The 18990-nt window shown below is 36.2% G+C and overlaps 1 protein-coding gene across 7 annotated transcripts in view; it reads right to left on the reverse strand.

The window, feature by feature from the left end:
* Positions 1-17541, reverse strand: part of LOC128505671 (A-kinase anchor protein 2) — a 91391-nt gene extending 73850 nt beyond the window's left edge. The window contains exons 1-3 of one of the 7 annotated variants that reach the window (XM_053476212.1): positions 17389-17541; positions 14063-14270; positions 4419-4464 (exon numbers count right to left, since the gene is read on the reverse strand). In XM_053476212.1, the coding sequence (XP_053332187.1) occupies positions 4419-4464; positions 14063-14100 (84 nt within the window). In that variant the 5' untranslated portion in view covers positions 14101-14270; positions 17389-17541. Of the gene's footprint in view, positions 1-4418; positions 4465-4637; positions 4781-9207; positions 9227-14062; positions 14712-17388 lie in introns of those variants that run through there. The other 6 variants (XM_053476211.1, XM_053476210.1, XM_053476214.1 and 3 more) reach the window with 6 other exon arrangements.
* Between the last annotated feature and the right edge of the window lie 1449 nt (positions 17542-18990).

Raw genomic sequence — 18990 nt, forward strand, 5'->3', positions numbered from 1 at the left:
CCTAAAATAATCTTTTTGCCCAGGTGGCAAAAATGTCCAGCTTAGAAGTAATCTTTGGGCCGATTAAAGCCACTGTATCACTATCACATTTACCTTGTCATCTGCAAATCAAATCATTTAAACCGTATTGTAAAGATATTTCCATATATAAATATATATATATATATATATATATATATATATATATATATATGAAAAGCACAATTAAGCAATAGCATATGATGACTTACATTTGATAAAACTTGCATTTGGATCTAAAATATGTATTGTATTTTATTTAACAATAAGACTATTAATGTAATTCAGCTAAATTACATACATTTACGTACATGATACATTTTAATTAATTATTTGCATTATGAAAGTTGGGGTCTAATATTTATACTGTAATAACTAGATGGAAAATGACTATATAACAATATGAGGGCTGTCCCGAAAGTATTGCAATAGTGGATATAACTTTTTTGGTAACTGACAGAGATTGTTTAGTTTGCACATGCTGTTAGAGTACCTCTTCCTTTATACGAAGAAACTACACAACATAAAAAAGCAATGCTATCCGACATCGTTGAACCCAACTCGTGAGTCCTCTTTAAAAATCCCCTGAGTCCCAGTTAATGGTCTCTCAATCTGTGGTTTGTCTTCAGTGCTGGATTCCCCTTCTTTAAAGTTCTTCATCCATCTGTGCACATTGCTCTTGTCAATCATCTCCATAAACATTTTGTAGTACTATGGGAGACCATCAACTGCAGCATATAGCATAATGGCAATATAGGAACAATGAGATTGCTGATGCTTGTGATGAATATACACAATTACTAATTAATAAATTATTTGCAATCATTTAATTGGCTATACTAAAGCCATTTTAGATATGGCTTGGCAAAGGTCACGCTAAGTATTTGCAAGATATCTGATATGTTCCTTGGTGCAAATTGAATAGTGACTTTTTTTTGCACCAAGGACATGAATATATTGCTATCCTAGGAGCTCTATAGAGTTGTTCCTACAGTAATACTTATGGAATTGTCAAAATGCTTACTCCAATGATGATTTAAATGAATATAAGCTAGACCGGATGAGTTGCATGACTGAATAAGTACCTTAAGTAACAGACCTTTTAAATGTGATTTATGGTCAGACTGTTGTGGAAATTGAAGTGAAAAAGCTTATCTCAAAGCTAGCAGACACTCCATACATCCAAAGTGATGTATGATTGACCCGGAGTAGACGAGGGTTAAGGGTCTTGCTCAAGGGCCTAGCACTGGTTCTCTGACAGCCCCAGGTCTGAGCAGATAAAGTTACTAAGTCACCACTGGGGTTTAAACTGGTATGTCTCTTATTACTCCAGCCTGACCAATAATTTCTTAGTCATTTTTAAAACATGGATAATTGGTGTAGCTCCCCAGAATGATTATCAGTTTTTTAAATATTTCCCTAATCTGGTCATCCCACGCACCAGCTTGCTCCCTTCTATCGCACCACACTTTCCAACTGGCCGAGAACTAAGGCTAGCACATGCTTTCTCTGAGCCATGTAAAGCCAACTGCCACAGCATTTCAAACTGCTGCCCATGCTGCATCACAAGACAGCATAACACACCTAGAGGAAAGTACTACTGACCTACTTCTGCATATCTGAGCTAACAGACATACACACAAAAGGTTAGTATTACTGTGATTGACATCTGGAAAAGTAATACCATTCCATCTCCCCGGAGACCATAACCAATTCTGCACTGTAGGACTCCCAGCCATAGCTGTTTCATTGCTGAGATTTAAACTCTTGACCTCCTAACAATCTATGAGCAAATTTATGCTTTTAAAAGAATTTTGTATCAAATGACTCCGCAATCTACCAGTGTCTTGTAGCCTGTCCTTCAGACGTGAGGTCTTTCACTGTGTTGACGTTTGTTACCATATGATGTGCTAATGGATGACAGGCAGCCGGGTCACAAACCCAAGCAGTTTCAAAAAAGCTGAGCCCACCTGAATGGAGCTCATATGCCTCCACGCTTTTCAAAAATGCTCAAGCCTAGCTTAGCCAACACAGCTGCTGCTAAATTTAGCTCGTTCATGATAGTGTCTCTGCCCTTAGCAAAACCTCTATGAAAGTGTCGGACAGTAAATATGTCTGGATTGCTCGCTGCAGGTACTGTATGTAGACTAGACCAAGTTTAACTTTCCAACCCACACACCCTTCTCCACCCGTTTCTTTGCAACCAGCAAGCCACTAGATTGCTAGTTAGAGTAACAACGTCTCATTCTGTGGCCAAACCGTGCCAAAGTTTTTGCCTTCAGTTTGTCTAGCTTGTGTCAAGATTTGAAACAGAACTGTTCGCTAGAGCCTGTGAGATTGATCTACGGTATAAAGTGGTGTCGATAACCCACAATAGCTTGAGTAACTTGAGATGTGATTATCATAGGTTGAAAAGTGCACAACATTCAGCTAGTCATCCAATTTGGTGTGGTATACACAGTGCTAAGTAATGTAATGCTAAGTAATGTAATGTGCTGTGATGTAATGCTCACTGGCAATATGAACAAACTTAAAAATACACAAATCCAAAGCATGCCCTAAAAATCCTGCAAACTATAATCACTGCCAAATTGAATCCTGCTAAAATATAGCCTCAGAGCGGGTTGGCTTCAGATGCACAACCGCTTTTGGATTGCTTGGTAAACTTCAAGCAGCCCACAGTCCTCGGTGTTCTCGAAAGGAAACAGGGGAAAGGAAGGAGGCATTAACTATATGCCTGGGATAAAATAGAGAAACAGGTCGTAAGCCTTTACCGTCTTCCTGGAAAGCTCTAATCGAATCAAAGTCAAATCAAAAGACGGTCAAACACAACGTAGAGTAAAAAGCATTGCCTTGTTGTGTATGAACACACAGATGTTGTAGGGTTTGAATCTTTTTTCAGCTCCTCTGGATACTATGTAGTAAAACTCTTTTGGCTAATGAACCTTGCCAACCTTACTGGCTGTTGTTGAGAAACCTAATATCAGCCCCTCATGCATTCTACGAGCACATGGAAAGTTCTTAATTATTTATTACCGTTCAACACGGCAGACAGATGAGTGAGATATGAAAAAAGGCAGCATGCTATGTGGTCAGCTGTAAACGCTTGTAATTTCATACTTCCATACTAATGTCAGTAATTAAGCAGAAAGATTATGCTAGCAGAATGCAGGAAAGTAGAACTAATTGGCTAACATTGTATGTTTTCCTTGATATTAGCGAGATTTAAAGTAACTCAGCCTTGTTGCCATGCGTTATTAAAAGAAGCATGGCAGATTTTTTTTCTTTCTTTTTTTCCAGCAAGTTGGCGTCAGAACAGGCAATGCAATAAAATCTGGCAACTTCGATCCCATGCTCTTGTGGCTGACCATACACAAAAATGAATTTCAAACTGAGTGGATAATGGCATGGGTATGACTTTTGAAACATCTGCAGCTTCCTCTGTCCATGTGTGCTAGATTAGATGACCTAAAAAAGTTCCTAGATGCGAGGCACGATGGATGAACTGCAGTTGCTAGTGTATGATTTCCAGCATCGATGCAATGACTGGTAATTTTTCTTTGTTTCCACAATTGTAATTCCTTCCATCTGTACACATTCCTGTTTAAACCATATCATTTTCCCGGGTACTATTAAGCACACTGCTGCAACAGTCTGAATCATTTAAATGACTAGGGTTTTCCCCCTGGACTCCTTTTGTTCAGGCTGAGAGTTTTAAGAGATGACAATTGTTGTTCTACTTAAGTGAGACAAAATGTCTCAAAACCTTTTATGGAGACGAGCGCTTCCTTTTCTCTCTTGGCTCTTGAGCTGTTTGGCAGACCCCTTCTAACTTCAATTATTCACACTTCCTCTGTCTCACCATACTTAACCTTTAGCATAGCAGTCAACATCCTAAAGTCATTAGACTGCACTCTAATCTATAACAAAGATTAAACATTGATATTTCTATATTATTACTATTATCCTATTACCGCTACCAGAGCTCTTGTACATGATGTCCTCTCTGCCCGTGTCTACATTAGTAACACCTCTGTTTGAGACACGTACACCTCGGAATCGTAAAGATGCTAGCGACGCGGCCAAAATAGTTCTCCATCTGTTGCTCGCCATTTCAGTGTGAACAGACCTGTGGCTGCCACCAAAATTAGCCGCACGCAGCGACACTAAGCTACAACTCCAGTCTTTCACTGTATAATCAAGTTCCCTGCGTGTTTAGAGGTAGATGATTGATTTGCACCAAAATCTGTATGAAAGTAACAGTGCTATCCAAGCCCACCACTTTTAATGGCGCTAAGAAACTCCAGAACACAACCATAACTCTAACTCCAGAACAGATGTAAATGTTTGTCAGCACAATAAAGGAAACCACAAGAGAGTTACGAAGCTATTCAACTTACCGCCAGGGCCTGGAGCCTCTCCTTATGAAGTTCAGCCTCAGCCATCCTGGAAAGACAAGGGGAGAGGTCTCAGTAACCGTAAGGTACACTCTTCCAGTGTGTGTGTGTGTTTTAGAGAGAGAGAGAGAGAGAAATAGAAAAAGAAAGAAAGAAAGAGAACAAGAGGCAGTGTGTGTTTTTGGAAGTCAGTGAAATAATGATGGAGATGGAGACACACACACACAGTTTTGGTCGTTTGCTCAAATCCAGTGAGACTATGTGCTGAGAGCAAGTTCTTCTCATTCACTGGCCATGTGCCTGCCAGATTGCTTCGCTCACTATCCCTCACCCTCTCTCTTTCTCTCTCTCTCTCTCTCTGGATCTATCTCCTCCCACCTCCCTCCCTTGCAGTTATGGGCCATGTATGTGCAGCAGGAGAGAACTGCTAGAAGGAGGGAGGGAGCGAGGGATGGATAGTTGGTTTTCCCTACTTCTGACGTTTCAGACGGAGCTGCTAGGAGACACGCAGGGCTGTCACTGAGGAGGAGTGAAAGGACAACGGCATGTCACACCTCGTCTAACTGCTACTGCAACTGCGCACCGTGTAGGAGAGAGAGAGCAAGAGAGAGAGAGAAGAAGCTGCTGGGAGGCAGATGAGAGGTGTGCCTTACACACTATGGATAGAAGAGCACGTTTCTGTGTTGTTATATTTCATTCAAATGGGAATCTTGAATTAATTTAGAATCTCCAAAACATGATAAAATTGAGAAAAATAAGCAGCGGAAATTCAAGCTTGCTAATGATCGAGGCTAGCAATTTATCTAGGTAATGAAAATATTTCACTGCACATCAGACAGTGTATAATTGCATGTGTGACCAATCAAATGTGAATCTTCTGTAAAACTGAACGAAATATTGGCAATAAAAAATAAATAAACAATGCAAAACCATTAAAATATTTACATTTTCCTCAGATGTGATGATTAGTAATTACAAATGAAATACTCTTTAAATGAAATTTCTCAGCTAAAGCAACTGTCATTCGAAAATACAAATAAAAATTTTAAAGACATGAAAAGACATGAAATGCCATATTAAGAAACTACCTTGTACCATATACAGTATGTTCTTTAAAACCTTCCAAAGATTTTAACTTAATAATGATTAACTGTACATGTGATCCTATGAAAAGAGTCAATTTTGATGTTTTTGATGTAGCATTAAAAATTAAATCACTGCTTACTGAAATCCTTTTTAAACAATTAGCATGTTAGTTTTTTTTTTTTTTTTTTTATAAAAAAGGGCGTTCAAGTCCAACTGGGACTTTTGATTGTGCAGAATAACAGAACTTCATTTATTTCTCTGTATAATTCTCTCCTACACTAATGCACTTATCCCAGTGTTTCACTAGTGCTTGGATACCACCAAAGTTTTCTCAGCTTGCCAGAGCCATGTTTGGTCTCCCTGCATTGTGTCTGAAACATGTAGAAATGACTTGATTCGAGGTCTATACGAGGGGATGTGGTAGTAACTTCCAGCTGAGTTCCTGTAATGTGCCTTCGGTTGTGTTGGTGAATAATTGTGTGTACAGTTCCCGCAGTCACCTCTCTTCTGCAAGCTGGCGACAAGCTATCTGTCGATTTTCATGGATAAGGCGTTCCACTCACTGAATGTTCACAGGAAAGACTGCAGTGGGCCCCGAGGTGTTTATGGACATACGATTGTCTTCAAAATTTTTGTACCATTCAAATGATTTACTGCAGTGAAGAGTCTCATAACCGCACTGTGCTTGAAGTCTTCTGTTAATGTCAATTAGTTTTATGTCTTAACTCACGAGAAAGTCCCAGATTGGCTTGAACACCCCTCGTAAATAGAATATGGTTCTAAAGTTCGCTTCAACATCAGGTCCTCAATGCCCCTTGTGCAATAAAATAAATAAATAAATGAGTACATTTTAGTTTGGCAAAAAATGGAACATCATGCTTGAATAGTATTGCAAATATATTAATGATTTTCTTTTTCAAATTTTCCTCATCAAGGGTTTTTTTCATACTGCCTAGTCTAATTAGCATTTTAAGAAGATACCACTTGTTGCCTTTAATTCAGACAATTTCTACTGTATTTAAAACTGTAATTCCTACTGTAGGTGTTATGAAATGTGAATAAACTAATTATTCATGTGATACTCAATTAAGAGGCATGGGGCAGTCATCATCTTTGGTGGAAAAACAGCAGGAATGCAGCAAAACCTCTGTCAGTTACAGCCACTGACTTTTTATAGCTTCCCAATGATCACTGAATTCCATTTTTACTACTGTTGGTGTGAAGCCGAGGGCGGCAGGACGGGGGACCAACTGGCTCTTTTCCCTCCATCCATGCTTTCAGTTATACGAAAAAAGTCCTTATATGGAAAAGGCTGAGCTATGCATGTGTGTGTGTGTGTGTGTGTGTGTGTGTAAGTGAATGTGTGCGTGTGTCAGTGTGTGTATGTGTGCACGAATGAGTGTGTGTCAGAATATTGTGGGAATAGTGGGAAATGCACTGGATGCGGTTCCAACATAAATGTACTGCACTACAGACGTTTTCTTTTTTTTTTTTTTTTACTGTAGCTGGAAAAAAAAAGAAGGGCCTTGGCTCTTTCCTCATGCATTATTCACACTGGTCCAGTTTTATCAGCCATGCTGCACATTTTATAAAAGAACAGAGAAGTGGCCTCTGTAGCATCCTCCTGTCACAAATATTAGCTTTCTAATGGCCGCTTGTGCATTCTGACAACAAAGCACTTGATGTTATTAACCAGATAAAACTACTTCAAATAATTGAAGTTGTGGTTTGTTAATTAAAAGTTTTACTGCACAGCATGACCTTAAAATTTTGTGAATTTTTGTCAATTTCTAAAAGTGCCACTTTATTGTAATTTTAACTAAATTGTAATCATCAACCACTTACTGTAAGTATATACTGTATGTTGTGGGCTGGAAAAACAGATTTCAAATCAGATGAAATATTAAACCAAATTCTGGCAATAAATGAGTTTATACCTAAAGCATATCTTGTAAATACAACTTTGCAAATGAGCTTTGCAAAAGTATTGACCCACTATTCATTTCTTCCATTTTGCTTCCAAAGGCCCAGAGTTTCTAATATTTTTAATGTAATCTTGAGGAATAGTTCCACAGGCTTCTTGAATGACTTTTTGTCTCTCATTTTCAGTCCAGTCCCTGTACATGACCAGTTTCTGAAGAATATTTTTTGTTTGTTAAGCCACACAGTATAGATTATAGTGATGCTGAATAATGAGTGGTTGGAACAGACGAAAGGGGAAATGAGGTTGCTGCTGAGGGTCTTACATAAACTAACAATTTTTTAAACTGTATTGTATTTAGACACTTTGCAGCCTGTCACGGTAAGATATGTAAACATATAACTGTAATATGTAGAAATGTTGGGTGGCTAAAGGGTTTTAGTGCTATATTTGGAAATATAACAAAATGAACCGTGTGCCTAGAGATAATGTCCCAGAATCTAAAGACTAAACCCATCATAACTAAGAGTCATTTCCTAATGCAGTTATGGTAGACTTTGAAGAGGTGGCTAGATAACTGCATTTCATAGTAAAACATACATATGCCTAATCCTTTCAGTTTCCAATTGGATACCAGCTGTCAAAATGTCTGCTCTGCTCCTTTTACAGCATGCAATCTTTAAATAATAATGTATATTTTTAAATACTTCTTTCACTTAAAATGCTTGAATACATATATTTAAATTTCAGGAAAGCCTATAATTTTCAGGACTATTAAATAAAGTAAGAATTGTCAACATCGCATGGGTTTTCCCACTTATAAATATTACGCTGCATATTGCACTTGAGGCGTGCACTTGTTATGCATACTGTATTTATTCCTATATAGTGTTTAATATTTGACATTGATTTATTAAGAAAATGTAGAATTTGCAAAAGTATACTATAAATTCAAAACCCTAATGTGATCTAATGGAGTAAAGTTAATAGGATATAAGGAGCATCCAAAGCTCACAGAGCCACAAGGTAATTCTTAATGTAGCATTAATAATTGAGTGACAGAAGCCATTTGGCTGATCATCCAAGAGGGAGAGGGGGCGCTAATAGCGCAGGGCAATTATTATCCTGGGACATCTCTTCCAGCCAAAGTTTAGCACCAGTCAACAAGCATTAGACCTGATGGGAGAGTGCCAAAGAGTACTTGGCTGTGTGGGATGACAAGGAGATAGATTTACTCTCCACAGCAGACTCCGTCACCAGTTCTACAGTACATAATAGAAACTATCAAATGCCATAATAGTTGTAATAGAATTCCATTGCTTGCTTAAGGAGTTTTAAAAAATCAGGTCTGTCTGGACGGTGGATCATAAATTGCACTGGTGAGGACAGGAAATTCCTGGTCATTCACGTAACAACTGGAAACAGGCTGAAAGCCACAAAACATACAGCTCCTGCACACTCCAGTTCCACATTTAAGAGGCTTTTGCAGTCTGCCGACTGCAGAATGGTAGGTTAAATCATTCAGCAGGCCCCTGTGTAGTATATTTCGTTGGCTTTAAGAGCCAAGTCTGTCCCGAAACTCCCAGTACAGTAGGCTGACTTGTCAGCACTACATCCTAACACACTATGTGATATTAACCTAAAAGCATTAGCAGGAAAAAGAGAGCAGGATTTGATATTTATCTGTTTACCTGATAGACTTATAATGCATTAACTTGTCTATTTGTGGAAAATACCACAGGTTTTATTTTTACATTATATCTAATTAGTACCGCACATATTTACCAGATCAGGGCCAAGAAAAGCCCTTAATTCTCGCTCAGCTCTTGTGATCGAAGTGTTCTTACTGGCTGCTTTATCTTCCTGTTTGCAGTCTCCGACCACACCGTCATCAAGACACAAAAGCAACTTTGTTCCTCTGGCACAGTGACTTCATACCACGAGCCAGCAAGGCAGACTAATGCCTTCCAGATGTGCAGAATCTGGGAATTGGAGGCCAAATAAACACACACTGAATAGCCCTTAAAGTCATCCAAAGCAAAACACACTACTAGTGAGCCAGTGCCAATGTTTTCAAGGTCTGTTTCAAACGGTGGCACTTCATGGTCACATTGTCACTGTGTCGATTTGAATACCTAATATAGGTTTCTTTAATGTTCCCCAGACGCACAAAAATTACAGCAGGTGGCTTTACTGAGATGTAACTAAACTGTCATATATATTTCATAAAATGCCTCAAATAAGCACTCATTTGTTGTCTTTGGCTGTTTAAATTTGTCAGGTTGACAGTCCGTCCCTGTGGAAAACTGATCATAGACTGGATAAAATGAGTAATATTAATGTGATATGAAGAAATGTAGTGAATCAAACATTTTGAGAGATTTTACTACATCCTACTACTGTATATCTAATTAAATGACTTGTTAAGGAAATTGTTGGTATTTTGCTTATGAATAATTTATATAGATCATAAATCATAAATCAATAAAATGTAAATAAAATTATATAATTACTTTTTATAATACATCCTTACATACATCCTTTTTACATTGACGCCTGATTTATGTTTCACATACATGGGAAAAATGCTTGGGAACGTGTGAATGAAGGCGTAAAACCAATTGACATTTACAGAAGATCTCATGCACCGTACAGTGATGAGACACTTAGTCGCAATAAAACATTGAATGGTGCAAACAATTTAAAGAAATCCATATGTCCGTGAATGATGATCCCAGGCTGAGGTGGCTCAGATCCCACTGCAGTCGCTTCAGTGAACATCCCACGAGTGGAATACCCGATCCTTGAACCTCAAAGGATAACTTGTTCCCAACTTGCAGAAGAGACACATCTGTCTGTGGAAACTGTACACACAATCATTCACCAAAAGCACTTGCACATTACAGAAAATTGGCTGGAAGTTATAGCCACATCCTGACCTCGCTTAAAGACATTTACACTTGTATGTTCGTAGCCCCTCATATTTAGTTATACACTTAATTCGTATGTTCCTACAGTATGTATTGTACTGTACATACCCACTTGTTGTGTTTTTATTCATGCAGGTAGTACTTACTTCTTTAATTCTTACTTACTTTATTCTGATTTTACTTCCTCAAGTGATTCCTACTGTACTTTGAGTAATTAGAAGCAGGAAAATCTTTCCCCTAAAGAAAACTTAAACACTTAAAAACTTGTTCACATGGGTTCGCAGGGTTTAACACATTTTAAAGCACTTTCATTATTATATATTTTTTTGTTATCACATTTTACTCTCAATATTCATAAAAATGTGATCACAAAAGAATGTACATAGAAAAATTTTAACACACATTTCTCATTTATGTCACATGTAAATTATTTCCTACTGAATATTATGATAATTTCAGTACTTCAGTATTCATTCATCCATTTCTTTTAAAAAAACACACACAATGATCAATTTGGGAACATAATTTGGCAATGCCAATTAGCCTAATCTTCATGTCTTTGGACTGTGGGAGGAAATCCACTAAGCACAGGGAGAACATGAAAACTTCACGCACATTGACCCAAGGTGGGAATCGAACCCTCGACCCTGGTGGTGTGAGGCCACAGTGCCAACCACTGTGCCACCGTGTTGACATTTTAGTACTAATTTAAAATTATTACTCATTATTGTAAGCACGATGCACATAATGTTTGTACAATATTAATTGTATAAATTAAGTTAATTCTTACACAAATAAATAAAAAACTATATAAATAAGCTTGAAATTTAATTTATTATTTGGACAAGCTACATTCCAAGAGTGCTTATATTTATTAGAACTTCCCTGGAATATTGACTGAGAATACACAGAATATTGTTTATCTCAATTGCTACAAAAATACACTTCAAGCTATTTCATAAAATGTATATTAAACTGTAAATTTACGTGATTCGTGTAATAGGATTACATTATTCAATTACATTATGGCCACCCTTCTTGCAATTTTTCATCAACTGCTAAGAAAAGATTTTCTCTAAATAAGGATTCTTAATGGTAGAGTTAACATACAGTAGAGAGAACATTCGGGGCATGACCCAGGAAATATGACGCACAGTAACTCTGGTCTTTCTCCCATGGCGTCTAACCCTGTACTTGTGCTCCCTGTGTTTATGGTTGGATTTGCCCTGGACCTCGTCAGTGCTTTTGGCACAGTTACATGTCTCTGTACTCAAAGTAAACACAAATTGGCTGCCACTTGGAAATGTTCTTATTTAATCCCTTAAGGAAGGAGACTGGTCACCGAGCATTAGAGAACCTTCCAGCTGGCTCATATCCTAATTGGAAAATGATGCAGCTTTTAATGCATCAGTTATGCAGGATAGCTAAATAATGTCTAATTCTTGACTGCAGCCTGGCGACAGCAACTTATTTTACTTACTGAGTGATATCATTTAGTTTTATTTAGAAATAAAAGTTAAGTACCGGAATTCTTTACAACACTTTAATTACTGGGCAATCACGCCTTTCAATTGATTAGAGCTCATTTGCTGTGTATTAGTGCCTTTAGTTTATATCTAGTTTAAATAATACGCTTAAATGAAACAGTGCTTTTCCAAAGTCTACTACTTTTTTTTTTTGTCTTGGCTGTCACTAATCTCATGACTCATGCTAATTTAAGGCTGGAATGTGACAGCTGTAGTGCCCTAACCGCTAACTTTAAACTACATTTACATTCTTGTAAATTGTAGCACCAGGAGGTAACAATAGTGACACTACAAACTTAGCAGTCCTGCTATTTATACAATTCAATTCATTTCAGTTCCGTATCAAATCACACTATACAAATTAAATCCTAAAAATAAAATGGAGTAGAATATCATAGTAATATATAGTATATATAGTAATAACATAGTAATAGTTCATGCTACAACATTTTATGCTTACCACAGATGCTAAAATAATTTTAATTCAAACATTGGTGCAACCAATTTTTCACTTAAACCAAGGCAAGGAAATCTACAGACGTACGCCAGCTGTTTTTTTTATTTCATGGGAAGTCATAAATTACACTGACGTCCTTGGAGCTCTGAGTGGTCTAGTAGGATACCTTCTGGCCCTCGTAATCTCCGCTGGGTTTCTTTTAACACCTGTTGGACAACAGCTGTTGTTGAAGTGACAGACTGAACTTACACAGCTCGAGCTTGGCTTAGTTATGGATTTAACCGGATGACTTAGATAAGTTTGATGTTGAAAAAATTACCAAAATCACTAATCATTTTAAAATGCATATATTACCTTTTACACCACATCATTTTGACTAATTACCATTTTAACAGTTTAATTACAGACTTGCTGTTTAACAAATTATAGTTACTGTTATGGGATGTCCATAAGTCAAATCAGCTCTTTTTATAATAATAATAATAATAATAATAATAATAATAATAATAATAATAATAACCTCAGTTTGACCACAATATAGACTCTTAAATGATTATTTGTTAAACAATTACATTAAGATTGTTCATTATTTTGCTCACATTCTGCAACTGATGAGTTAAATGAGTTGTTACTATAGAAACAAGGTCAAATTAGAAAATCTTAAGCCTTTATTTCTCACATATACATTACTGCACAGTAAAATTATTATTTTTTGCCTATCCCAACTTGGGGCCAAAGTTGGGGTCAGCGCGCAAGGTCAGCCATGATACGAGGTCTCTGGAGCATACAGGGTTAAGGGCCTTCCTTAAAGGCCCAACAGTGGCAAGAAGGTGAAGTTGTGGCTTGAACCGCCATCCTTCTAGTCAGAAACCCGGAGCCTTACCTCACTGAGCTGCCCATGTGCACATTAGTGCACACCTATAATATTTATTACCGACAGAGCTGCTTTTATCGAAAATTCTTAAAACCTTCTAGCCAATGAGATTTGAGATCTAAGCAGTTCTGTTGTATAATCATATTTATTTTTACTGTTATAAATTTTTTTTTAATAAGTGACCTCTGTCTGAAAGGCATTTTATAATGACACAAATAAGAAATGTGAAGTGTTGCTAAATTAAAATTGGATTGAAGTTTGTTAAAGATGTTGGTTACAGTATGTATAGAAAAGAGAAAGATAATAGAATAGATAGATGGAATATTCTGGAATTATATTCATCACCTAAAGGGGAAAGGCTGAAGATGCTGTATGTACATTTCAGTAATTCTATGCAAATTTATCTCTCTCTCTCTACTCTCTGCTACACAATAAGGAATCTATACTGTGCTGCACGCCTGGTAGTATTTACTTTACCTTAATATGTTTCTGTAAAATAAATCCCTTTGATTAGATAATCATGGGTCAATCAGCTGAATGGAGACAACGCCCCATTATAACCTCCTTCGTTCAAGGAGTGTCCTTTGACAGTCTTAGCTTTCTGTCTCTATCAAAATACTGTAAATGCAGCATGTGTCTTAGACAACCCCAGTGTCATGTTCATGATTCATACATGCACACACACCCACAGACACAGAGAAGCACGCATCCAAATCCAGGAAGCCATGACGACAGACAGCAGCCACCACATCACATAGCCATCCTCCCGTTGCCCTGGCTGCTGTTGCTATGGCAACCCGGCCATCATGTCCAACCCTCTAGAGGAAGGAAACGGGAAAATGGAAATACTCACTCAGAAGCCGGGGCTTTCCTCCTCATGGGTGTGCCCATTATGGCTGCCTCGTCTCTCTCTTCCAAGCTCTCGCAATGTCTCGTGTTGTCCTATCTTTTACTCTGGTTTCTTCAGCTCCTTCACCTTTTGAAAGAACCAGAGACAGTGTGTCCTTCCTGCAGAATCAGTCAGGCTCTGGGTGGCAGTGAGTGGTGAGCATCTCCTCCGACTCGCCAGCAGCAAGAGAGAGAGAAAGTAGAGTAAAGGAGGGAGGGGTCTACATTTATTAATATAGACAGTTTGCTAACATTTACCATCTTATTTACTATAGAATGGAGTCAATGCTGCGGAATTGTCTTACAGTTTCGGCATGGACACAGTAAACTAGTCTAATACCAGCATTCCCGCATATACAAATACAGGAAAATATGAAGATTTTTCTTTTATTTAATTAACTAAAGAACAATATCTCTAAAATACTACATTATTCTTTAGTTATTTATAATGTGAATTTATAGCTCTGATTGAAAAATATTGCTGCCTAAAACTTTAATCCTTTATCTAAACTTCTGGTGTCAGGACTTATTCCTAAGTTAAGTTGTTTAAGAACATTTTGAGCATACAAATACACAAAATGCAACAAGTACTGTTTTTCCAATTTTATGTTTTGCATTCATTATTAATTATTCTGTTAAAATTCCTTATGAACTAGTAAGTGTTGTATAGTCTTGTATACTTATGGGTGATATATGACATAGTAGCATGGTAAAAGCACACTGCAGGATTTCTTGTGCACAATTTCATAATTTAGTCACAAGCATGACAGCGGATTGTGAGCACAAAATTCCAGCTGTCTCCTGTCACTTTAACAGTCCAATAAGAGCACTTCATTCAGCTTCATGAACTCAGAATTAATGCAGGAACAACATGTGACATAATCAGTATAAGCAGCCAAAATAAGCAGGAAAGGGATTTATCAAAGAAATATATCTAAAGCCCTTTAAGAAAACCAGAAAGGTTTCCTATATTTTTCCTATTGGAAAAGTAGAACCTCTTTAGAATTAAAAAACCTAAAACACTCCAAAATAAACAACAAGAACAAAAAAGATTAACTCTTTCTTCCACAGAAGAATAGGAGAAGCTTAAATATTTTCCTCTTAAACCTCTGCTCTAAAAAGACAAATGCATATGCATTGCATATATACATCTAGCAATGGCGGCACTGCATTTAAAGCTGTTTGAGAAATATTAGACCAACTTTACAGAAAAGGAAAACACATTTTAACAATACAATTTAAAAACATCTCAGTAAATATATTATATATTACATATATTCTTATATTATATATATATATTTTTTTTAAATAAGTAATGATTTGACAGGTCCAGGGATCCAGGCAAATGACTCCCTTCTTATTCCTCTCCTCAGTACAGGTGCACCTATAAAGACACACAGCTACATTCCTATTTTGCTTATTATCTGTAGCATATTCTAGGCTATTTACACAAATTTTGTGAAAAAAAAAATATTTGTTTGACTCTTTTCAGAGGCCAAACTGAAGGTCACATGTAGCATAAGAGCTAAGGCAATGGATGCCCATGTGTCAGTCTCGCGTATGTTTTGAGATTGCGATAGCCATTTCAGAGAGTTATCATGCTTTCTGGAATGCAAGAGTCAGGCTTTTCTAAGTGCTTCTTGTTCCTTAATCTCATGTTAAGTGCTGTATGAGTCAAACATAATCACTTCTTAGTTAAAAATAAAAAGGTAAGGTGTAATATTTCAGTGTCATATCAAAATGCCAAAACAGGGTGATTATAACTTCTGGTATAATAAATAAATAAATAAATAGATAGAGTTTCAATGATATATTAGCCAATGTAAAAGATGGCAATTGGGATTGGTTAGGGAGAAAGAGGAGGTTTGACAGTATTTCATTGCAATTGCAATTAGAAAGTGAAGGACTCAAAATACCTAAAAAAAAAAAAAAATACTGATTCTTTAATTTTTGAGATACAGTACTTGGAAACTTGGAAAATTGGCTCCAACATTTTGGAAGCACTTCACTTGTTAAAATAGCTTCCACCTCAGTATGGATTTTATTAATAAAATTTCATAAATATTATTTATATGTTTATGTTAATCTTTTTTCTTTAACCCAATATCAATATTATTTATTCCCATTCCACTACACACATAAAGTTTAATTTATTTATATGATATGTGTGTGGAGAATTCTAAACTTCTCAGAATGCTTAAGGCAATCATCGTCTAATTCTGCTGAAACGTTCACTTAACAGTAAACTAAACAGTGTAAAAAAGTGCTTAAATTAGTTTTTAAAAATTAATCAACAAATAGTAAGTATAGAAAAAATTGTTCTACAATAATTTTATTTAAGTAATTTAAAACGACAATTTCCTATTTTTATGTAACGAAAAAAGACAACAGGATATGCTGTAAATGGAAAACAATCAATGATGAGGAAGAATGATTTTGTTGAGCCAAGTTACTGTCAATGTGATTATTTTCTTATAACAGCACATCCTGAAGTCATACTGTAATTTCTTGACACCTACAATAAAAAAATTTTTTTTTTTAGCATATACATTTGTAAACCATTATGCAAGGTATTATATACTTTTACACAGATGGATAAAGAAATACCATATCAATGACAATCCTTTATAATAGCCTCAAATCCACCAGTCCTCATATGAGGCCATCGCGTTTCCCTTAGCTACATTGTGTGTATTACATATATACACAAAATAGGATCCTCATCTGAGGACTGTTGTGATTTCTTCCTATTTTGTGAAATAGATCAAGTTCAATAGTAACTATATGATAATTAACAGATAAATAACAAATTATAATCCATATAATTCCTACAGTTTTTACTTTAACATTTACAGTACATTTTATATATTTCTATTTTACACTTTATTTTATTGTAACTGTATAGTCTATATTTGTATTTTTTTATATTTTACATTCTTTTTTAGTGCAATTTGCCTCTTCTTACCTTCGTTTTCTATTTTACCTTTCCTCTTTTAAGTTTTTTCACATAGGCACTTTATTGCACATCATAATATGTGCATGGTTGTGTACATGACAAATAAAATTTGAATTCGAATGTTAGAGTTTGGGTCTCTGGAGGTTAATCATGTGGAGCCCAAAATTTTTTGTTATTTAATTTGACTGGATGGAGAGAAAGAACTTTCACTAAGGGAATGCTGGCTGATTGATCATACACCTGGAAGGGAAGCAGAGAGAGAATGAAGCATGCCTGAGATAACTGAAATGGCGAGCAGGCCAAACAAATCAGGAGCTGAAGTAGCAGCTACTCACGGGTCTGCCGATAACCTGATGTCCTAGATTGACATGACGGTCTGCATTCCTATAGGTCCTCAAATTTTCCTGCAAAACTTAACTCACTTACATACTCACACATCTCTGGCATGACAGAAGCAGCAGTTATAATAGAGACCTGCCTCTAGTTGCCTCCGGAATATCATGTTAGGACTAAAGTGACAGAATGTTTATTGGATTCAGTTGTTTTAGAGTCTGTAGTTAAAAAAAACAACCTTGACAAACTGTTAAATATAGTTGTGAGTAACAAGGCTGTGCACATAGAGCTAACAAATATCAATGTCTCTTACAATGTCAGCATTGTTTCCCTCACTGTGGGGAATTCTCCCTCTAACTGTAGGCAGCTTTTTATTTGTTTAAGTAGTGAGTGGGTATTGAGGTTGCTGTCACCTCATTAGAGGCCTGTTCAAGGTCACTTTAGGCCTAGTGTGACTTCTACAGTAGTATAAGGGAAATTCACGTCATTGAGAAACAACAAAATGGCTTTTTTTTTTTAAAGCTTTGAATAAAACATGTAAAACTTTTATAAGTCTCCATCAACAGCTTATGTATAAACCAAACACATTTCCAGTCAGCCCCACATATCTGGTCCAAGCAGGTTTTAAAGAAACTTTCACGCTGTGTCTGTAGTGAATCATCTCCATCTTGTGGACTGTGTGTGAATTTATGGTTGCATCTGAATTTTTTTTTCTTTGTGCACATTGATAAAGAAACAATACATGAACAATACAACTAACCAAACAACAAAATTTAAATAATTAAAAAAATAATTATAAATAGGGATATAAATTTAGTTAGTTATGTAACTGTGACCTGTTCTGAGAATACTGCAGTTCACTGGATCGCCACCAGAGGGTGCTGACAATCACTTGGATACATTGTACTGTCCACAATTCATTGTTTATTTTATGAAGACATATAGTTGCGTAAAGACTTCATGGGAGGCATGGCTTCTGATAAGAGTTAATTAAAAATAAAGCAAAAAAATATATTAAAGTGTGCCTATTATTCACCCATAATAATGGAATATGGAATTCAATATTTTTATCTCAATGCAATTTTATCTCAGTCTTTAAACTAAACAGTATTTCAAATTCAATTTTAAATTTTATTTGTCACATACACAGTCATACACAGTACGATATGCAGTGAAATGCTTGTACGACCGCCGGTGATCTTAAAAAGAAAATAATAACAATTTATAAGAAATAAATATTAATAAAAAGAAATGAAATACAAAAGAAAAGAAATGTAGCTAGTTAAATAAACAAAATGTACAAATAAGGGCATATTTATGGTGAAAGCACAACCTGCCTAAAACAGACACAGAGTTAATACAATAATAATCACTTAAAAAAAAGAAAAAGGTAAAAATAAAAGAAAAAAAGTCATCATTTTAGAAGAGTCAAATTATTGGTGCTAAATCACACAAAGAAAACAACTAACCAGATAAGAAATTACTGGAACTGGGTTAAGAAACCTTTAACACATTATCAAAACCTGAACGGAAAGTGCTAAACCGTCAACTTTGTGGTAGAAATGTGGTTGGAAAAAAAAAATCATTTATGGAGTTTGCTTAAA

The sequence above is a fragment of the Clarias gariepinus genome, chromosome 17 (genome assembly GCF_024256425.1).
Source record: "Clarias gariepinus isolate MV-2021 ecotype Netherlands chromosome 17, CGAR_prim_01v2, whole genome shotgun sequence".
Lineage (NCBI taxonomy): Eukaryota > Metazoa > Chordata > Actinopteri > Siluriformes > Clariidae > Clarias > Clarias gariepinus.